General features: G+C 46.0%; 1 protein-coding gene across 9 annotated transcripts in view; it reads left to right on the top strand.

Moving 5' to 3' along the window:
* ptprfa (protein tyrosine phosphatase receptor type Fa) overlaps window positions 1-23,610 on the top strand; it is a 210,905-nt gene that overhangs the window by 108,166 nt on the left and 79,129 nt on the right. For all 9 annotated transcript variants that reach the window (XM_062556610.1, XM_062556618.1, XM_062556617.1 and 6 more), the window contains exons 5-7: window positions 2,062-2,250; window positions 9,117-9,227; window positions 21,354-21,623. In XM_062556610.1, coding sequence (XP_062412594.1) covers window positions 2,062-2,250; window positions 9,117-9,227; window positions 21,354-21,623 — 570 coding nt within the window. The remainder of the gene's footprint in view (window positions 1-2,061; window positions 2,251-9,116; window positions 9,228-21,353; window positions 21,624-23,610) is intronic.

Here is a 23,610-nt window from a genome sequence, read left to right as displayed (position 1 = left end):
TCTCAGGTTGTACGTACTGTTGGCGCACAGCTCTCGCTAGTTCTCAGCCTCTCGCTGTGTGTTGCACTGAAGTATGCTCCAAATGAGTTTGGCAAACTGGGGTCCACTGCGGTGGGAATGGTGTTGTCTGTCCAATTATCACATTTTTCCTTCTCATTCTCTCCCTTTATCTTCCTCCACCCCCCTCTGTCCCTCTCTCTCTTTCTCTCTCTCTTTTTCTTTCTCTCTCTCTCTCTCTCTGCTCTGCTGTGCTCTCTGGCTGGCATGGCCTCCGTTGGGGTTGTTTTGATCCCTGGCACATACACTCTTCTGTCTCATGGCTGCGACGTGTGTTTGCGAGAATGTGTTCGCGGGAGTTCCCAGCGGGCACCATTACAACATCTCAGCCTGTCTCCATCCCGAAACGAAGTACACTAAAGACTTGCCCCGTAAAGACACTGTCTGCCTGCCTGCTTGCCTGCTTTGTGGAGTCCTTAACCCCCCCCCCCCCCCCCCCCCGCACACACACATACACACACACACACACACACACATACACACATACCCACACCCACTCCCTTGACAATGGTTGTCCTTAGCAGCACGCTAAAACAACAACAAAAGGTGAGGAGGGCTCTTGCACTCGTGCAGAGAGAGAGAGAGAGAGAGAGCAAGAGAGAGAGAGATGAACAGGCTGTTCTAGCTTGATCTGGATCCAGGTTAGAGGCTTTTCAAAAACGCGCAGGTATTTTCCGCGCCTGTGCCAGAACTGCAGATCAGCCCCTCCCAGGAGTCCCTCCCGAGTTCATTTGTGCCCCTCGCAGTGGGAACCTCCTCCTCCTCTCTCAAAGCGGAGGTTTTAAAGCTCTTTATTATAGGGTTTCCCAGACTCGCACTGTAGTTTTCTTGTGCCGCAACCTACTCGGTTCCCACTAGAGACACTGAATATATCACAGACCGAAACTGATGCCTTTGCTGTTCTAGTTCCCTTTTAAATACTTTTTCCTTGTGATGATCAGGACTTGAATGCATTAGGAATTTATTTGTGCCATTTCAGCTGTAAAGGAAGTCCAAGATTATAGTATTTTTGAATAATGTTAAAATAAGGATGACATTTGTAGATTTAACAGTTTAAACACTTAAGACTTGATTTACTCTGGGACATTTTTATAACGGATTTGCATCTTAAGTAGCTGAGGTTGCACCATCTTACTTTAGGGCTGTTTGATTCACTTTGATTGTGTGGGGATGTCTCAGAATTCTCCATTGTCTGTGAATTGAGCAACTTTCCACCCAGTTGCTTCTTGGCCTCAATTTTCTTTTTCTTTCTTTCTCTCCCCCTTGTATGGCATTGCCTTCATCTCCACAATTCTGTCTGTCTTCTATTTTTCTTTCACATTCTTTCACCTAGGGGTTGATGGTGGCAGTGGTGTGTGTGTGTGTGTGTGTGTGTGGCAGGGGGATGTGCATGAAATGGAATTCTGGGACATTGATTTTTTTTTTCATGTTTTATTCTTAATTTGGCAGAGCTGGCATTTGACCGCACTTAGCCTTTCAGATTGTCTGAGCAGGGGAGAGGGACTGGCTCTACGCGAGAGCGCTGCAGCGGGAGAGAAATTGTGGCTCCTGCTCTCCCGCTCGCGCAGATCCGTGACGAGAAATACCATAGGAGGATTAGTCACGCCCCGGCCCAGCGATATTTACATTACGACAGGATTTCACACCGTTAAAAAGGGGACCACCTTCCTGTCTCGCACTGTGGCATGAGCAGAGAGAACAAATGAAATTCGCAGAGCAAAGAGGGGAAAAAAATAGAACCCCAGGGTGGTCTCATGTATCCAAATGTGTGTGTGTGTGTGTGTGTGTGTGTGTGTGTGTGTGTGTGTGTGTGTTGGGGGGGGGGGTGTACGGGTCAGGTCCTGTGAAAGCATTCATTGCTTGACTGATGTCTTACTCCGTGCCCGGCCCTGTCCAGCTGTCCCTGTCCATGTGAAACGCTGAGCTTCCCTATCCCCCCTCCCTGCCCACCCATCCACTCACCCGCTCTGTTCTTTCCCCCCCCCCCACTTTGGTGTGTTGCAGAGGACCAGATTCCACATGGCTTTCCCACCATTGACATGGGCCCCCAGCTGAAAGTGGTGGAGAGAACGCGCACGGCCACCATGCTGTGCGCCGCCAGCGGAAACCCGGACCCGGAGATCTCCTGGTTCAAAGACTTCCTGCCCGTCGACATCACCGGCAGCAACGGACGCATCAAACAGCTCCGCTCAGGTAAAGCGAATGGTGTTCAACGGGCGCGTGGGCCGAAAAACCCACAAGGACGCACACACACTGCGCTCGTGCTATTACTTGATTTCTGGATCTGGATTCAGTGAGGCAAAATAAAGCAAAAAAGCCAAAAGAAAAAAGAAAAACATCAATATATTTAAAATCCCACTACATCCATTAAAAAGTTTACAGCTTGCCACATGCAGCTTACTTGATTGAGGTACTTGTAGACTCAAAAGAAAGTCACTGATTAATAATGCAGGAGGCTACGGTGATAAACAGCTGAAATGGGCTCCCAAAGGGTATACAAAACAGTGTTTTCTTCACCGAGTAGCTGCCTATTGTGACAGAGATTGAACAGTGTGTGGACACACACACATGCACACACGCACGCACGCACACACACACACACACCTACTCAGAGGCATATTTGTCACTCGAGCATTGGGGTGCCCATATGATTAGTTTTTCTCTGTATAATTGCAGCTAAATCATTGACAATGTGACCATATGTCCATTTCTGGACTCGTTTTTGAGGGCCTCAAGGACAAAGGCTTGGATGAATTCACACAATAGCTGCCAAAGATGTTTTCTGCCATCAACAAACTAATTCTTTTATACTCCCCGACAAAAAAAAAAAAAAAAGAAAATATTGAGAATATTTGATGTGCCCCTAGTACCTCCCAGGTGCATGCAGTGATCAATTTTAATGAAGCAACAAGCTAAAGCGAGCCTGCGCCGAGCCTGCGCGGCATCCCCAAACACACCCGAGCCTGAGGAGAGACCGCTCTCCGGGAGCCTTGAAGAAAAGTTAGGGCCGGCGAGGCCGTCCATTCTTCTCTCCGCGTCCTGTGTGCAGTGACGGGGGCCTAAGCCATTTTATTTTCCCTTTTTCCTCCCCACCCCCACACACACTCTAAATAGTGGCTCATAAACATTGGTTTGATCCCAGGGAAGTTATCAATGTGGCCATGGTGAAATAATATCGGGGTGCAACCGAGCATGACTACAAAGGAGAGGGGGGAAAATACGGCGACACATTTTCACCGACGGCGAAACGGCCTTGCCCTTCACATTTCCTCCCCAATTTCCTCTCGGAACAGAGAGAAATGCCACCGGGCGGTCTTCAAGACACCTCTGGCTTTGAAGATAGTCATAGAGGCTTTTTTCCCTCTCCACTTTCAACAAAGGCCCGAGGTGCGGACAGATACGCCATGCATTATTAACATGACGGCATGGCAATTTGTTTCAATTAGGTGCGCAGCCTTTTGTCAACTCCTGCCCTTAACTGCAGTAAGACAGGAATGCACTGATTCCAACTCGGCCTATCTGTCATCACAAATACAAGCCTTGATTGAGCTCAATGTCATATTATCACTGGACGCTGATGTCATTTATTTGTTGTGATATAATCCATTATTTTGGCCCTCGAGATTAGATTTGCTGAGGAATTAGCAGCCAGCGAGAGGTGACTCCTTTCCATCAAGAAATACTAATGGTCCCATTTTTCAATTTATGACCCTTGCTCTCTGCATGCTACAGATACAAAACTCCGTGTCCTCTGCATCAAATGGATCTTAATCCCCTTCAGAATATGTCATTGTCTCACAGTAATTATAGCTTGGCCCCTGCCAAACGAGCGCTTCTGCCCAGACCATCGATCAGTGAAGCTGTTTACAATGCAGGCCACATGATAAGCAAACAGAGAAGCACTCGCCCCAGGATCTGATAGCAAGATGGGAGTGTGGGGGCCAAAGCGGATTAGTGTCTCTCGACAAACGCCTAATCCTGCTCCTCTCCGGTAAACACAGCCGAGCAGACTATGCACTTTACAGTACACGGACCGTCACTCCCAGCAAGAGCTGCTAAACCAGCTGTTCAATACCAAAAGCTCCGGAGCAAGTGGGAACCTACTGGCCTTTTCGCTTTGTTTTAGCTTCACCCTCTCGGAGCCTGATATCAGTGGAAGAATGACGTATGTGAACAAAGTGAATTTGAAAATGATTGTGTGTAATAATGATTCCTGTAATCTCTTATTGTGTCTGTTTGTTTTTTTGTCTGGTTTTAATTATGGAACCCAATGCCAATTTACAACTCAACAAACAAATATTCGGTTTTCATATACAGTACCAATACACGATATCGACATCGGACTTACTCAAGACCACAGTAACTGAATGAAACTGAGTATCAGATCAAAGAGACCCACCTCTGGCCATAGTGAAAACATAGTAAAGAGCATAAAAACCATTACTATTTTTCATCATGGCCCACGCTCCACTGCCAGGCTGCCAAAAGACAGGAGCTTGCTGCCAGCTCTGATGAGAGACCTCCCTGGCCTCTGGAGTGGCTCTCAGGGAGGTTCTCTCGGACGAGAGGCCAGGCGTCCTGATCGCTGGCAGTGCGCACCAAACCTTTAGTAAGCTGCTGATGGCCTTTCCAAATAGCCCACACAGCTTACAAAGGCCTCCCTAACTCTCTCTCTCTTTCTCTCTCACTTTCTCTTGCTCTCTCTCTCTCTCTCTTACTGTCTCTCTCTCTCTCCTCGTATCAACACTCCTCTCTGTGGCAAGTGGTTGGATTATTATGCAGATCGTATGCATCTGCATAGTAACCAACAGACTCCACAGACCAAATATGCCCACGTGTCCCCTTTACTAACAACTAAATGTATATATGTATATCTCTATAACTGAATTTCTTTCTTTTTTTTTTATTTGATTTTACATTGCTATCTTATAATGCAATTCTTATGAGTTTCAACTGAGATAACTTTTTAGTCCCATTGCTCCAGTGGAACCTGAACTGTAGACCGTGTAGCTGCTAGATGACAGGTGCGGTGGTTGTAAGGAAAAGCCCTGGGCTTTTATCCGCCTCGCAAGCGCCCTTGTGCTGGTGCTGATGCTGATGTGGAGCCTCTCTGCAGCAGCCTAGTTTTCCACCATAGAATGGGGCTGCACACTACAGAGCTCTCTCTGAGTGGAGAAAGATGACAGCGCACAGCAGTGCAGGCGTGGGTTTCCGTCTGTTGCATCACACACGTGATGAGCCCACTTTCCCCCAGCCCAGACTGTGGATGAATTTGAAGGACCACAATGGTGCAGGCTTTTATATTTTTTTCCCCGAGCTAACTCTAAGACAGATCTTAAAAAGATGAGTGGAGCCTGGCTGGCCTGTTGATAATATAGAGGGCTCTGTGCTTAAACATCGAGGTAATTCAGCAACAGCTGCTGCTAAAATGCCAGCGGGGAGCATTTCATAGTCAGTTACAGAACCCGATAAACCAGGTTAGCGCCTTCTCAGGTCCCTGACCGATGGAGTATTAGCTCTCTCTCTCTCTCTCTCTCTCTCTCTCTCTCTTTCTTTCTCTCTCTCTCTCTCTCTCTCTCCTGTCTTTCAAAGCTTCTTTCTTTTGTCTTTGTCTTGTAGTTGCCTTGTCACAATTGATGTGACCTTGTTTTCTTAAGTCTCCTAAGTTATGCAGCACATTGATTTTTAAAAAAGAAAGTACAGCGCAGAGGCTGTCTCTCAGAACAGGATTCCTACCTTCTGTTCTGTTGTTTTTCTTTCCTCTGAATTTCTCTTTGCCTCTACCTCTCTCTTTTCTCTCTCTCTCTCTCTCCCCTTTGTACTAACGCTTCTCTTTAATCTTATTTGCATTCAAATTACCTCACCAGGTGGTACGCCAATCAGAGGTAAGAATGCCGAAAAAGCAGGAAATGTCCACCAACTCACCATCCCCGTCCTCCTCCCCCGTCCGCCCACCTGAGTGTCCCCATTTCCCGCCCTCACCTCTCTTGTTGTCTCTCGTCCCCCACAACACGTTCTCCACTTTAGTGCATGATCCTCTGTGAGTCTGTCTCGTTGTCTGACTTCCAAAACAACACAAACACCCCAAAACAAAGAGACCGCCAGTGGTCCGATGAAGAAGACACGAAGACTCCAAGCATTTGAGTGTAAAGAACAAAAAAAACGACAAATTGTCTGCTCGAGGATATTGTTGTTAGAGACAACACACTTTAATATTTGTGTCTTGTTACGTACTGTTGACCATCAGTATCATTAAACAGTCACTAGATCGGCGTAAAACAGCATGTGTAGCACAGTAAAAGGCTTTGTGAAGAGTAACTGTTGACTCACATTTTAAAAGGACAATAGGCTCCTGTAGTGAGCGCAAGGTCTGGACACTGTCTAGCCAGGCTGAAGGAGGATTGACTGTAATTCTCTTTAGCTTCAGTGAAATCACTCAAGGTCAATGGTATTTCTGGCAACTTCCCCTGTGCTGTAACAAAAAAAAGAGAGAGAGGGGAAAAAAAAGCTTACGGAATTCCACTTTGTGAAAAGGGCTGTCTACAGTATTTAGCAGGGTTGAGTATTCTCATTTAGCTACACTGAAATGCTGGAGAAGACAAATGGAAGTTTGAGCGCAAGGCAGTCGGCGCATCACTGTCACGGTATCATAATTAACACGCACAGTGATCAGAGGAGACAGACCACCTCCATGTCATCACAACCAGAGGCCTCACATGAAGCCGGGGGGTAGATGCCCTGGGACATCCAATCTCAGTACAAAAATAAAAACTAAAAAGGAAAGAAAGTGAGACGATATGAAATTATTCTTTTTTTTTATTTTCATAAAATAGAGCTTATGATGAACTCGGGCATCTCCCTCCTGGCAGAGGCTGTGCCAGATTTGGCCTACATTACGCTCTCATCTCAGGGACCGAAAACCTTCAGGGGAGAAAGCTAAGACCCGGGAACGACAAGAACATGCTTCTCGTGTCAGATTTCTGACACAATGACTTTTGATGTGGATGGGGGGAAAAAATCCTTATATCAAAGAAGATTTTCTCCCACCTATAGAGGGGTGTGTGTGAGTGTGAGTGTGAGTGTGAGTGTGAGTGTGCGTGTGTGTGTGCGTGTGCGTGTGTTTCAAGCTTATTAGTGGGGTTTTATTATTTTTTTTATGTGTGCTGGAAAAGAGGTAACAAGATGCCATGCACTCATAGTTTTTTTATGTCTTTAATTTTGATGTTGGTCAGCATTGTTCATGTTGTAACATTCATACATAATGCATTTCAGGAGCATTTCTGAAATATATTGCAAATTTCATTATTTTTCTGTGCTTCCTATCCTCTAATGCATGATATCCGTTGCGGTCAACATCATTGTCTGACCATGACTAAGAACATTACGTTGCTATTAACTTTCAGTATTAAATGTTCATTAAAGGGACACTTCACCGATTAGCATTAAGCTTTGTATCTTTAGAAAATCAGTCATGTTTTTGAATGGTCATGCATCATTCCCTCAGTTTGCCTTGAGATGGGAGAAATACGGATTTCAATGTTGGACTTCCTGCTTTCAATGATGTAAAAATCATCATTTTACATCATTGAAAGCAGAAAGTCCTATTCATGGATGTCATTGAAATCCGTATATCTCCCATCTCAAGGTCAAACTGAGGGAATGATGCACAACCACTCAAAAGCATGAGTGGTTTTCTAAAGATACAAAGCTTAATGATAATCGGTGAAGTGTCCCTTTAAATGTTCATTAAATGTTTCAAACCACTATATGTAATATTACACTTGGAGACCAATGCACTATAATTGTGTATTCATTAGTATAATGAGTATTCTGTTTATGATCAATATGTTGGAAAAGTAAACAGTGGAGGTAAGTGCAAGTGTGTGGAGGGGTTCTCCCTGTTGTATATTAGCTCTGCAGGGTACTGCCAGGAAACTGCCATTGTGTACACAGGTAAACATAGCAGCTTTCTTAAGCGCTCATTAGTTGCAGGCCCCTGTTTGATAAATGGTGCATTGACAGGCGAGTAGTGAGTGCCATGAGCGACGAACAATGGCAGAATTGATTGGTGATTTGTGGCCAGTTTATCTGCTCGACATTGGCATCCGAGGCTAATGTCCAGCCATGATCCAGCTGCGAGAGTTATCGGATTTTCATTTCGGCCGTCGCGTCAGGGCTGTCAGGCTTTCCTGGCTCTCCTATCCTATGCCGTCCCAGAGCTAATGGTGCTGCCTTTGTCGTGGTGCCCTGCAAATTGAAAAAAAAAGAGAAATACCCAATATGCCTTTGTTCAGTGTCCAGACAAAAATCCATATCTAGGGTGGATGCTAGCGCAATCATTGGAAAAAGGAGTGCGATTCATATAGTGTTCTGTAACAGAACGAGGCTTCCTGGTACACGGCACTGAATGCAAACCCTTTTTATTCAAACCTATGTTTCTTAAGATTAAAAGAAAAGGTTTTTGAGAGTTATTTTCCCAAAGAGAAGTTCCCATCAGATGTGGCCCAGGATATCAGTTTTCTTTTTGTTTCGTTTTTTTTAACTCCACAACGAAGTGAAATATAGTTTTATTTATAACGGGCTTTAGTGTAGACTAGAAATGTAGTGTCTCTGGCATTGCCGTCCTGATGCCAACAGTTGGAAAAAAACCCAACAGCACTTATTCAGTGTGCTCCCAAAGAAGACAGATGGGAGTTAGAAGCTCTTGCCTAAGGTTCCCATCATGTTTTCTGCGGTATCAGCAAATGCACCTCAAATGTATTGTTCCCTTGTTGTAATGGGCCGCTTCTCTGTGAAGTTGGCTTTTCGGAGATTGTCTCTGAAGTAGATTCTAGTGATCTTCTGTAGGCGTCGATACAGGAGAGCCCCTCCTAGAGGTCTAGTGGTTACTGAGAGTTCTTTCCAGTGATTAATTGTGTATGTAAAACTTCTTCTGTCTGTGTATGTGTGTGTGTCTCTACGTTTGTCTTCGTGCCAGGCTTCCGTGTCTGTGTGTGAGTTGCGTGCACACACGGCACTGAGCCTAGGCAGAGCGTGACGTGATGTCCATCTCTTTGCAGGAGCGTTGCAGATCGAGAACAGCGAGGAGTCGGATCAGGGCAAGTACGAATGCGTGGCCATGAACAGCGCCGGGACGCGCTACTCCGCCCCGGCCAACCTCTACGTGCGAGGTAAGACCCGCGGCAAGCAGGCACAAGCTCCCGCCGCCGCCGCCACTGCACACGAGCCCCCGCCAAACGGCCTCTTAACCATCAAAACACCTTAATCCCGTTTGCAGCTAGCGCCTCTGACCGGAGGATGTCGGCCGAGTTGACAGCTCGCCCGCCTGCTTCACTCTCTATCTCTCTTCACGTGACCCCCCACGCGTCACGTTCCAGCTCCCTCTACTTTGTGGAAAGCTACTTTTCCTTCCTTCGCTACGTTTCCGATCCGCCCCGTGTCTCTCTCTCTCTCTCTCTCTCTCTCACGATGCCGTGTTGGGGGCTCATTTGGCCGATGCTGTTTGTTCACATTAATTCCCAGTGACCCGCCTCTGACTCGGCTAAGTGTTTTTGAAGCCCGTGTAATTAATCCTCCTCCACCGCCTCGGCGGCTGGCTCACCTTGTCTCAGGGCAGTCGGGAGCGGGCGGTGGGGCGGTGGGGTGGTGGACCGGGGTGGAGCTGGTGTGGGGGTGAGAGGGATTGACGTGCCGGAGTTGAGCACGGGGTCAGACGGAGTTGCACCACACTTGTTTTGGATGAAGCCGAGAGAGAGAGAGAGAGAGAGGGGGGGGAGGGGGGGGGAGACATGTGGAGTCTTGCGGTGGAGACAGACAGTCAGAAAAGGTGTGGGGGGGAAGGGGAGGAAGGAGACACCTGGATGCCTGCTGTCTTGTGAAGAGGGGAGCTTTGGAAACCCCCCCCCTCTTTTTTCTTTCTCTCTCTCTCTCTCTTTCCCACCCTCTCTTTCTCTCTCTCATCCTGTCCTCAGGATGTAAGCGATGGGCCAGCATAACAACAACATGGAGGCGGCGGTCTGTCTCTCGTCATCCTCCAGGCCTTTTAAGCCCAGAGCTGGAGTTTTTGGCCTTACGTTTCAATTAGCTGCCACATCTCAGGTTCTCAAAGGCAACCTCAAAGGTTTCTCTTCAGATCAGATCCTCAGAAGCTCTGTTTTATCCCCCATTTTAATGTTGGCATGGAAACAAACACCTTCACGGGCCTGTGAACGGAAAGGTTTCATTGCAGACGCATGACTAAGAAGTCTTCAACTCTTTAAAGGCTTGAGGATTATTCACAATAGTTCATCTACTATGTGTATATAATATATACAGTATCTATATGTTTCGCTGGATCAGAGTTGGAGGATATCAGTATCTGTGCATTATTTGTCATGCATTTATGCATGTGTGTTGATATAGATTTACTTCAGAATGCTCATATTTCACCTGAATATTATGTAAAATGGCCTGAGCTACTAGCAGTTGCAAGTCTGCACGTTAATATTAATTTATTGCCATTTCATTCATTTGTGCATATTTGTTCCAGCATTTGTCACCATTTGGTGTTGATGTCATGGCTTTTTAGAGTATTAACTCTCCTCAGCGTTCAGGAGGCTGCTCTGTTTTCCACTCAGAGAATGGATTGCATTTGTATGTGGCACAGGCACACTCATTTGCATGGAAGACAGTAATTCATTTTCCCAGTCCAAAACCATTTTTCTGTAAATGTTAAACGTCTATATATGTGATGTCATCATGTTTTTTTCATGTTAAGAATGATTTTGTTTCGTGGATGCCTATTTCACTTTAAGATCTCGGTATATTGATATACTTTGCCTGAGGGAAAACAACACACACATGCACACGCACCCACACATACATACTGATAGTGTGTGTGTGTTTGTGTACGTGTGTTGTGAAAATACAATTACACAAGAGCCAGCACATAACCATGTGATCCGAGATTATGTATGGTGTGGGTATGTACAGCTCCTCAGCTGAATGCCGTGGAGTTAATGATTCCCACCCTCCAGTTGCTACTGCACCTGCTTGGCTTCCTCAGACCAGGAGAAAGCAAAACAGAACATCCACCATGGAAACTCCTAGATAGCCACTAACAACACACACTTTTCTCAGCCCTGACAAAAGGAATTCTATTCAACGAGCGCACATGCTTTATTGGCTGTGTCGTGCCAAAAAAAAGACAGAGAGGGAGAAAAGAGAGAGAGAAAGGGTTGAGGGGGGGAAAAAAAGAGAGAAAAAAAAACACATGCACACAATTGTTAATCAAGCCATTGTGTGGTAATAGCTTTATCATGTGCATGGGAAAAACACAACAGCCTCAGCAGCTTCATTGAGGTGTGCTTGGCTGGGAGCCAGAGCACAGCCAGGCTCTGTAGCACCTCCGGCTGCATTCATCACCGCCGCCAGCACAGCTCCAGCCTCCCAGACACTCTCCTCACACTCGCGAGCCGCCAAATGAGCACAAAATGGTGGCTAGAGGCTGCTGGAATGGGTGGGCCTGTAGGTCACCCCCCCCCCCCCCCCCCCACGCCGCCGAGAGAAAAGAGGAAAAGTGGGTAAACAAAAATAAGTAGTGGAGAGAAAAGATATCGGGAGTCACGTATGTCTCTCTCATTAGCCGCGGTGTGTGTGTGTGTATGTCTGTGTTAGCTTAATTCTACTAGCCACTTCCTGCGCTCGACTCAGCAGAGGTCAAAGGAGTCGCGAAGATGGCCGCCGCGTGAGTGGGAAGCAGCTGGCAGGGGGAGCCGTGGCGTGGCGTGAAGCCGGCAGCTACAAGGCCTGTAGAGTGTCTTTAGCGTGGGCCGCGACCTTCGCGCGCGACCTGCGGGGCTGACCGGGCGGAGGGGCGGAGTGTGGAAATGAGTCAAGGCCGCTCGCATGCGCCCAGTGGCGGACGCTGGCCGACTTCTGGCCCACGTTTGGCCCAGGTTTGGCCCGGGTGCGTCCAGATCCATCCCCAGCCCGAGAGGCTATCTGAGACCCTCCCTCATAATTTTTGCTGGAGTGTGTACTCACGATCTGCTGGCTGATAAGAGGCTGAGAGAGAGAGAGAGAGGGCGGGGGGAGAGAGGGAGAATGTGGAGGGGGTGGGGGGAGCGCAGTCATATAAAAGATGCATATAAAAGATCATATCCTGCGCTGCTCTTTTGATCTTAACTCAGACCACACACACCCACAGACGGGCAGTCGCAGGGAATACAGATTTAGGATCTTTCATTTGATGAATGACATTTAATATATATGTATGAGGGCCTGTAATCAAGTGCACCTGCCTTTTTGTGTGTCTGTGTGTGTGTGTGTGTGTGTGTGTGTGTGTGTGTGTGTGTCTGGGAGATGTTTTTTAGCATGTACAGTACCTGCTTACTCTTCAGATTTCCCACAGAAAGGACAGATCTTATCTGTAGGAGAAAGAAACTTGCCTTTGAGAACTGGGAGATATCCATTATTTAAAGCACATTTTGACATCTCACAATTTATTACCCCTTTGTGTCAGTGTGGTGCAAATCTGTTTTTCGGTGTCTCTAAAGTGTACTGTGTTTGCAGATAGCAGGAATAATCACTACAGTAACACAGAGACCTTCCCTCTCTGCCCCCCCGAAACAGTGTTTGTTTGTTTGTAGTTTTCCACTAAATGCTTGTTTGAATTGTTTAATCGCTGTCTCCCTCCAGGTGTGAATGACGTTAGCGTTGTTATCTCTGCTTAACTCACTCACACACGCTCTCTCTCCCTCTCTTTCCCTCACTCTCTCTTTTACCGCCTTCTAAGTCTTAGTGTGTGGGCTTGTGTTCTTGTGTGTGAGAGAGAGAGAAAGAGTGAGAGAGAGAGTGTGTGTGTGTGTGTGTGTGTGTGTGTGTGTGGCTGGGTATGGCAGCCTATACTCTTCTGTGTTACTGTCCCTTTCTTTTCTGTCAGTATCAACTTTCTCTTCATGTGCTTCATGGTGTGTGGTAGGTCTCATATACACAGCAACCTGTATATGTATATATGTATGTGTGTTTCTATTTATATATGTGAATATTCATTCCACCAATGCTTATCCTGCTACAAGGGAGAACATCAGTCTGCCACAGTCTCTGCACTCTCACTCACTCACTCACTTACTCACTCATGTTTTCATGTGGTTTGCCATTCACTGACCAACAAGCTTTTGTCTTGGGGGTTCCCCATTTTTGCAATGCTTATGTCATGTCTGTATGTGTGCGTCTGTTTTCAAATGACTAAGTGTGTGTGTGTGTGTGTGTGTGTGTGTGTGTGTGTGTGTGTGTGTGTGTGTGTGTGTGTGTGTGTGTGTGTGTGTGTGTGTGTGTGTGTGTGTGTGTGTGTGTGTGTGTGTGTGTGTGTGTGTGTGTGTGTGTGTGTGTGTGTGTGTGAGAGAGAGAGAGAGAGAGGTAGAGAGAGAGAGAGACAGGGAAAGAGAAGTAGAGAGAGAGAGAAAGAGGAGCACAAGGGGCTTAAATAGGAAAGATTGCCGGCATGTATAATGCAGCCATCTTTTGAATTAGTGTTTACTCCAAAGAACGGACTAGGCTGAGGAGAGAGGAGCAGACAATACTGCCCCATGTCAAAGGGACAGTGATGGCGGAAAAAGCCATTCTCTGTGTGTGTCGGTGTGTGTGTGTGTGTGAGAAAGAGAGCGAGAAAGAAAAAGACGTGCAGTGTGTATCTGTGTGTGAGTGTCTTGTGTTAGTGTGACAGGGAGCATGCTTGAGTGAAAGGGTGTGCCTCTTTGTGCACTGTGAATGCAATGTGTGTGTGCACTGTGTAATGTATGTGTGTGTGTGTGTGTGTGTGTGTGTGTGTGAGAAAGAGTGTGTGCTCCTGTGCATTTGACGGCGTGAGTATGACTAATACACATTCACCGAGGCTGTTTGTATTCACGTCCAGCCCTGGCCTCTCCTCGGTGCCTGTGCTCTAAAGGAGTCAATGGACAGAATAAATGTGGTCCGTTGCAGCGGCTGGACACTGTCTGCTTTGGGTGTATAATGAAGTCCAGTTGTCAGCACAGTCCTGCGTCCCTAACGCCATCTTAATTCAGAGGCACCAGCCAAGCCAACACGTCTGAGGGCTTGTCAACAGGAAAGGAAGAAAGAGGGCTAGAAAGAGGCTGCATGCGTGTCCTTCAGTGTGTGTTTGTGTGTGTGTGTGTGCGTGCGTGTGTGTGTGTGTGTGAGACAGAAAGAGTGAGACAGGCGTCAGTGTATGTTTGCTTTTTTTTGTGTGATAAATTTGCATATATATTTGACATTGTCTGAAACGTATAGCACAATGTATGCAATGTGTGCAACAGTGTTTTCTAGTTGTACAATGATGTATGCTCGGTGTGTATGTGTGTTCATGGGTGTGAGTGTCTGTCATTCATATGCATACATGAACATGTTCTATCACCTGTCTGTCAGTGCTCTTTACATTCTCCATGTTGTTTCTCCTCACACTCTTTTTAAATGGATAAGCGGAATATTTGCCTGTTTTACTCTCTCTGTTTCTCCTTGTCTTCTGCCTCCTCCTCCTCCTCCTCCTTCTCCTTGTTTTTCTTCTTTTGTTGTTTCTCCTCTCCCTGTATATTTTTTTCTCTTTTTTTCGTTCTGGTTTTTTATCTCTCCGTTTCCCCCTCCACCACCTCCATCGCACCCTGCCATCCAAAAACCAAACCACCAAACCAAACCAAATCAAACCCAAATCCAAATCCTCACCACTCAGATCAACGGGAAGGTTGGTTGCTTTTCACTCTTTACACCAGTTTCCTCTCACACCAGAGGGGGGAGGCCTGGCGGACTGGAGCTCGGCGCCGCCACCTGGCCGGATGCCACGGGCTCGTCCCGGCCTCGTCCTCTTCCTCTCCTTCTCTCCTTTGCCTCTCCCTGCTCCTACTCCTCCTCCTCTCCTTTTTACCCAAACCCAGGGGCACTGACTCCCCCTGAGTATTCCCAAAAATGCACCTCCCATCCTCTCTATCCCTCTCTTCCTTTCCTTCCCTCTGGTGATGCTGCTTGCTTCCTACACTAACCCTAACACCCCACCCCATCCCACCTCCTCTCATTGCATCCAACAGCATCTGAATGTGGATCTGCATGAGTGTCCTGATGTACAGTATGTCTGTGTGTCGGCTTCCGACGTTGTACCCACGTGTTCTGTCACCCTCATTGTCTGGTGCTGCCCCAGTAGAGGTTTGCTGTAGGATCCCTGGTTAGGAGTCCTTTAGAAACCCCCTAGAGCCAGAAAAGCCCCACATATGGTGTGGTTAGCTTTCATTTTTTTCTCTCTTTTTTTTTGTACTTTTTTTTTTTTACATTAAGCCTTTTTGCAGACCATCAAGGATTATGACACTCAACCACTTCAGACATCCATTGTTTTGATGATATTACAAGCTTTTCTATGGCGAAAGAGTCATCTGTCACTCCACGGCATTGATGTTGAACAGTGGATCAGCAATATGCTTTTATGTTAATTCAGGGCATTTTTCCTAAGGTCAAAGACCAAATATAGGAATGCTGCATTGGCTTAGGGGATCAGGCCTGTTTACACTCAAGTTCAAATTTCAATAAGTGCTTCTCCCCACCCTCCATTGCTTAGCCTATTTAGGAGGGGGATGTTGTGTTATCCTGGTTAACAGCGTAAAGCCTTCTGAGTTTTCGAGTATTTAATCTGGCTAAAGCAGCTTTGATTGTTTATTTTGGACTCAAGCATTCAAAGCTGGCTCCAGATTCGGTGCGTAGAACAATAGCAGGAAGAGAAGTCAGCTGAGAAGATGTTATGTTTTTTACAAGATTTTTCTTTTTTCTCGAAGGCCCTTTTTTATAATCCGGTTCTCCTAGCCTTAAATACCTTGGCTTGGGAAACCCTTTTCTGTTGAGGAGAGAGGGCTAGAAAGCTAGCAGCAGTCTTTTCCCTTTCCTGTGCGAAGCAAACTATAATTGAACAGTAATTAAATTGTCTAAAGTCAGTCACTTGTCTATATATATATATATGTAGGTAATTGTTGCATCCATCCAACAGCCAGTTTGAATTCTCCGTCAAATATCTTGAAATGTCTCGTTCTCCCACAGAAGCGTGCTAGAGTATGAAATGTGCAGCAAATGTAAATCCTGTCTTTGTCCTCTTCCACATGTAGCCATGCCCAGTAGGCTAAGCTGCTTGGATTTCGTCTTTTTCCTGACAGTTGTGTTTTTTTCCTCCCCCTAGTTACGGTAGAGTAGTTATTGTACAGAAAGCATGCCATTGCAACCCAATAGTGATACACTTACACCGTGTAGATACATTTGCAGCCATATAATAATTAGAATCTGATTCAGTGTTTTTGTGAGATCTTGACAGGTAGGCTACGTGGTTGACACCTTGAGTGATGGCAGCCTAGTGAAAGTCAGATTGAGTGCGTCACATCACATTTTTATAGCTGCACATCTACATGCGGTAGCATGTCTCGTATTCCTTCATAGCATGCATATGGGATACCCTGCAGTGCGCTATATATCGCTCTGTTTGTCAACACCGCTTTCCCCCCTCCCTGTTTTGTGTTAATGGACACTCTTTTTTCGTCTTTGAAAGAGTGGCATCTGTGTCACAATTCCATGAGCTGCTCATAAAACAAGCCTACCATGTTGGTGCTCATCCCAGAGAAAGGGTTTTCGTCCCATTGTTTCTGTTGTGTTGGTTTGTTTTTTTTATTGGTCTCCAGGCTGTCAGAAACGGGATTTAATGAGGACGGGGTTTTGCGGGGGGAAAAGAATCACTGGCAGCAACAGAACCCCTCCTCTGTGTCTTTTTTTTTTCTGCTCTCTTCTTGAGTAGGCTTTCTCATAGAGCGCTGTGAAAGTCACTTAGGCGTAGCAGTCACAGGAGCCCATAATTTAGATTTTTTTTTTAATAGCATTTGGAAACACTGCCGACTCTTAATGACTTAGGGTGAGCTTTTTATCCCTGATAGTGTTTATTATTAGGTTTTGTTCTCAATGAATCAGTGTTTGCTCTTAGTGTAATTCTTGCAGAAATCGCCTTAGCTAGCTCAGATCAACATCACACAGCAGACTGGTTAGTTGTATTTATATTGGCAGCACAAGGATAAAAATTGGATTCCTCGGGCTATTTCTTCCCCCATATAAGTCATTTTCTGAAGGGGGTTCGGAGGGGTTGGTGGGGTGGGGTGGGTTCATGTTGGCACTGGCATGCCCCTGTGATCATGGCTGATATTGCTTGTGCACTGATGCTTGCGCTGCTCGTACTGATGCATGACTTGCTTGAGGATATATGTTCTGTGCAAAACTGATTGTGCCCCGCCTGTCTCTCCCTCCTTCCCCTCACCACAGACTCTCTCCCCGGTCCCCTAGTAACTTCTTATCGGTACCCCATTACCTCAAATCTTACCCCCTTTTTCCCCCCTAGCTCCTTCCTTCTGGCATGTCAGAGAGTCAGAAGTGTGTGTATGCCTTGCCTTTTCTAACTGACAGCTTCATGTGTGCTTCTAATAACCATCCTTAAACAAACCACAAAAAAAAAAAAAGCCTTGTGTGAGAACAGAGATTTTTATGAAAATTAACAGTGGCACTCACCACTGCTGGGGGCTCAGTTTGTCCACAACCCAGCGAGGTCTCGCTCTCACTGAGCAGCTGCATCTAGCAAGTAAACCTCTCCCTTCCAGTGCTGTCGTCCACTCTTATTCCCAAGACGACACACAACCGCACACAGGAAAAAAAAGAAAGAGAAAGAAATGGAAAAAAAAGGGAAACAAAATGTTTTCATCATGTTGTACCCATCTTCCATGTTCATTGGTAACATTCATCATACGTTTTTATGTATAGAGTGACTAACTCTGTCTTCTGCTGATTCCTCCTACGCTGTCCAGCACGTTTGAAAAAAAAAAAAAAAAAAAAAACATCCTGCAGGCTCTCTCCAGATAGCACCACTGTGGAAACAGATCCAGCCGCGTTCTGGGCCTGATTTGGCACGGTTCCTGGGCAGATTGGCGCAGGTTCTAGCCATAACATGGTACCGTTCCGGGTCAGGTCCAACCTGGTTCTGTGCCTAATTTGGCACAGTTCCTTGGGGGATCGGCACTGGTTATTGCCCTAATTTGGCACGGTTCCTGGGCAGATTGGCACCGAGTCTTGTCATAAATTGGCACAGTTCCTGACCATACCGGTGCCAGTGTTGGGCCAGATCCGGCTTGGATCCGTTCCGGTGTCGGCAGCTATCTGGTTCTCCGATCTAACATGTTTGCTCGTTTCCTCTGGCTCCTTGATGCTAACCCAGAGTCAGCCAACCATTGGCGTTACTTTGAAAATAACAATAAATCTATCTCAGCGTTTACTTGGCTTGAGTCAAACTCTCTGACAGTGGGCTGAAAGCGGGCGCCTTCATTTGCAAACACAAACACTCGCAAGAGCACACCTGCCCACCCATCAAATAAAAGCACACTAAGCCATCCAGCATACACACACACACACACAGACACACAAATACACACCCATACACAAACGTGTCAGCATGGCTCTAAAAGCAATGCCAAAAGCACAAAATGCTGTGTATACTGTATTGTGCATGTCCAGGCCTTTTTAAAAAATAATAAGTCAAGGTCACCAAAGTAATAAACTGTGCAATAGCTCATGAATAAACTGCTAGGAAGAAGAAAAAAACAAGAATTTGCGAGGATTGCAAAATTCAGTAGATTCATGGAGACATTACAAGGGAATGAAGCTCCCAACATAATGTCAAAGCTGGGCTAAATATTCCAGTCTAGCGATATTTTACATCCTATTTTTCTCTCCCCGCCTCCCTCCCCCCATGAATGCAAATGGGGATTTATTTTAGATAAAGTCCCCATGGTGTCTCCTGCCTGTCCGTTATCTAATATACCTGGGTGTCGGTTGCCTCCAGAGGACAGAGTTGTGCTGGGAGGGAGGGAGGGAGTGATGGAGGGAGGGAGGGAGAGTTTGGCAGCACCCCAGCCCTTGCTGCATTCAAGTCACATAAACACTGAGATATTTGTTCTCCCCAAAAAAATGTAATCATAGCAATCCTATTGGTCTCCTGCCTGTTCCCAAATCCACTTTGGTAATATAGCATCAGTGTAACTACTGGCCAGCTTGGCCCCCAGGAAGAATGTTTATAGCCTTCCCTGATTCTGTATCTAGTTGATATGCTAAGGTTGAAAACAGGTAATTTGGAAATCACTGTGATAAAGCCAGCTTTTTTAAAGATGGAATCTAAATGTTGTTTTGTTGGAGTTTATCTTCAGACACACCCAAAAGGTCTACAGCTCCCTCTAAATTAGACTCATTTTCTGTATTCAACCGAATCCCTTGCATTTTTAGCTCAAAGCCTTGATAAAAAAGACTTGTTATAGCACTCTCTCTTTCTTTCTTTTTCTCTCGCTTTCTCTTCCTCTTTAATTCTTCCTCTCTCTCTCTCTCCCTTTCTCTGTCTTGCGATGGTATCAGCCAGCTGCTTACTAGTGATGAAGCATCTCAGCAGCATCTGCAAGGGAGTCATTTAGCAGTGGTTAAAATGCGAGCTGTGCAACCCGCCTGCATGTGTGTGTTTGAAGATCAACAGGGAAATGAAATGTGAGACCTGGCTTCTTCTTTTTTTCTGTTGTTTTGCCGTGCACACACCACAACAGCAGCAACTCTCATCCGTCAAAAACCGGCCACGAAATGCAGTCTAGAAATACAATTTTCCGGCCATGTATCCGATTATATATATATAAAAAAACACTCATTTTGTTGTTGACTAGGATTTTTCTTGCGGTGTAGGAATAAGCCAGTGTTTACCGCCCGCTTTCCTCCCTCTCCTGGCCAACATCCCTTCATCACCTCCCATTTGCAGGCCGTCTCTGTGGGAACCCTGTGTAATCTGCATATCTGTGCCTAGTGTTTATCCTCCTAGAAGACAATGACCCTCTTGTCTGTGCATAGACTCCCAGACCATGGCACATAGCCTTGCAGCCAGCCAGAACCTCCTCCCTGGTTTTTTATTGAGTCCTTTCTCTTTGTGAATATACCACATGGCAAATGTCTGCGGTTCGATTTCGGAAGGCATAATACATGTAAATGGCTTTGCCTTTGCAGAGGATGTTCAATAATTAAACCTATGCCATACATTTGACCAAAGCTGAGGTGGCAAGTAAGTGAAAAAGGTTTCAGGAGCCTCTCCGACTTAAATCCTTATTAAATTGCCTCTTACCATCTCCGCTCTGCAATAACTACAGATCCACTCAGCAAAGACTCTAAAGTTGGCAGAAATCATGCACGCAGCCAATAAGCAAATTCCATTTAGCACGCTCAGCCCTGTCAAATCCCAGATATGCCATAAAATCATGTATCTTGTACCAGGTTTTCCCAGCTAAGCATAATGTCCTAGTCATCTTTCCATTAAGAGGCACCTTAAGAGAAGACTGCCCAGAAAGCGCCTGAGCTAAAAGAGAAAGCTCTCAGAGGAGAATGTAAGCCCCTGACGGAAAAGTTTAATGATGTGCATGTCCAGAAGCTTGGGCTCTAAACCGAAATTATACTTTGTGACTCACGTTTCGTGACCACCCCCGGATGAGGCACAGGCTCCTTGGCTTCGCCAGCAGGCTCCAGTATGTATTTTTAATGCAAGGCAAGTGCCATTGCTTTAATACAAATGTAATGTAGGGAGTCGGTAGCACTTGGGCGGAATTCTGATGGAGAGGTACGATGATGAGAAAAGGGTCCTCCACGTGTATTCTGCTCAAGGACGCCAAAGAAGAAGATTTGCCCCTGGAGGAGGGTCTGGCTTGGCACCGAGCACGTATACTTCAGCCACCCGTGTATATATATATATATATATATATATATAACAGAATACTTTATTCAAGCTGTAGGCTTCAAACTGTCTCTGCTTTTCAGTGATATATTTCATAGAGTTGGACAGAGTAGCCTTGACATTACCTTTCCTAATGCCGCAAGGTTTCATGTCAATCCCAGAATTTAAGTTAAGTTAATTGGGTGATGATGTGTGTCGATTCACCCTTTGAATGAATGAGAGACCTGAAATGTTTTTGTGACATATAGTACCCATTGTCATAAGTGCCAGTAAAGTAGCAATTTTGTTTACACAGAAGGTCGTCGTTTATGTCCCTTCGTCGTTTACGTCCCTTCGTCGTTTACATTTCGTGGATTTCCGGTTTAGTCTCCTGTCGTGCAAATGTGGTGTGGCACAGGCAAAGCCAGGTCCATGTGATCAGTCCAATCAGACTCAGGTGCCCAGACTAGGTTGTGTGTCTGTCCTGCGTGTGGAACCTCTCTCGAGCGTCTCTCCTCTCGTCCTGCAGTGAGGCGTGTTCCGCCCCGCTTCTCCATCCCCCCCAACAACCACGAGGTGATGCCCGGTGGCAGCGTCAACCTCACCTGCGTGGCGGTGGGCGCCCCCATGCCCTTCGTCAAGTGGGTGACGGACGGGGTGGAGCTGACCAAGGAGGACGACATGCCCGTCGGGCGCAACGTGCTGGAGCTCACCAACATCCGCCAGTCGGCCAACTACACCTGCGTGGCCATGTCCTCGCTTGGCATCATCGAGACCACCGCGCAGATCACCGTCAAAGGTGAGTCACACCATAACCAATGTTTTCCAGGGCCAACTGTACTTTCTGATCAATGATATTTTCTTTCAAGTTATTCAAACTGTCCTCGTAGTAACTTTGGTCCTTGCCATTCAGTTTTCTTGCTGATCAAGCCGGATGTATGAAGTTTGTGTTCTTATCGGCAAATGCGAGATGGTAATAGTGAAAGGCTGTCTGCCTCGTTAATAATGAACGAGGCTGGGTATTCCCGCACACCCTTGCCAGACAGTGCATGTAATTACCTCATCAATGTTTCATCAAAGTTGAAATCTGACTTGTAGCTCCGGCTTCTTCATGATGCTTAAGTGTGCGGGACGAGGATGATAGCAAAGTGGCTTTTCTGGAGGGAAATCTCCTCTTTGAACAGCCCGCCACCACCAGCATTGCACCCCATCCAAAAAAAAAAAAAAAAAGAAAACCTCACTTCACTGCTAGAGGCCCCTCATGGTAACTGAGTCAATGCAAATAGTTTTTTTCAAAAAAGGAAACTGTCGAAGAATTAATTTGCCGGATTGTTTATCACAAGCTAATGTCTGGGACGTTGGAGAAGATCCCCTCAGACTTCCCCCTTTTCTTCTCACACAGCAGGGTTGAATGGGCCATGAAATATGAAGAGAAATCAACTCCCAGCGCTCTCGGAGGGATTGTTTGTTCCTCACGGAGAGTCGGTGAATAACCCACGTCTGAATGCTTATCAGTCACAGTTATCTTTTATTAAGAATTCATTCACTGGAGCGTAGTTGTTTGTTGATGGGAGTTAGATCACGAGAGGATGAGGAGAGAATTTTAATCAGATGTATTAGGGATAGGATTTGTGTGGAGTAGAGATACATAGGCTCCCTGGTAAGTGCATTGCTGTGATGTTTGTCTACGGGGAGACAGATGGTAGTGCCTCACCCACTGACTGAACCTTTCAGAGAGGCCCCACGTTTTTTCTGCATTTGTGGGTTTTTGCAAGTCTAATTTTGTAATTTTTTTTTTTTTTTTAGACAAATGCAGCACAGCCTAATGTATACATTTTTCACCAATTAAGCACCGAGCTATCTAAAAGAAAAGAGAAAAACAGAAAGATCCTTCATGTTGTATTCTTCAATGCGCCACATTTTTAACATACCATATGTCATACAGTTATCTCCATATGGTGACAGGAAATCCCTGGTTGCTGTGGCATGCCCCCACGTGTCAGTTTGTCAGCTTTTCGATCTTATATTTTTTTTCCCTACCCCGGTGCAGTTGTGTGTTACCCTGGCGGCGCCCAATTGAAGTGTGTGTCGGCAGCAGCCCGAGCGCACACAACACAAAAGTCATTTAGAGTCATTTTCAACTGCGATTTTATTACAATGCTCGCACTTCCCATTCGCCCGCTGGAAATGGAGAAACCTGTGCGCACAAGTCCATTACTGCCAGGCAAAGTAATGGTAATGGCAGTGTTTACAGTTCAAGAACTGCATTAGAAAAGAATGTATCTGCGTGTGCCTCTCGCACCAAGCATGCCTCTCCATTCCACCCGCCAGTCTTTAGGATCTCTCAGGCATTTGTTCCTCCTTTCCACCCGAGGCTGCGAAGCGCTTTGGATCAGAATATGTTTGCAACGTTATAACATTGGAGCCAGGCTGTCAGATTGCACTTGGAGTGTATGTGGATGTCATGAACCTTGAGACATTACGTGACCCTCCACTTGTCCAAGCATGGACTTGTCAAAATACCAAACCACTGGTGACCGCACAGTTTGTATATAGGGGTAACATTTCATAGTGAGGAGACTTATGCGTACACATCATAACATTTTATGGTAAGAACAGAATACAGGTATGTTATATAGCATTGTGTAGTGACTACATATTCTGTACATTATGTTCTCGAATTGAGTCACGTCATAGGAAATAGCAGTGAATGCGTAGGCAATGGCGGCTAAAGGACAGATTTAATCACAGATGGTAGTGATAAAGCAATACCGCACGTTTATCCC

Source organism: Sardina pilchardus, chromosome 15 (genome assembly GCF_963854185.1).
Source record: "Sardina pilchardus chromosome 15, fSarPil1.1, whole genome shotgun sequence".
In the NCBI taxonomy this organism is placed as follows: Eukaryota; Metazoa; Chordata; class Actinopteri; order Clupeiformes; family Clupeidae; genus Sardina; species Sardina pilchardus.
The sequence above is the reverse complement of the archived record's forward strand: the minus strand, read 5'-3'. Positions and strand labels throughout refer to the sequence as shown.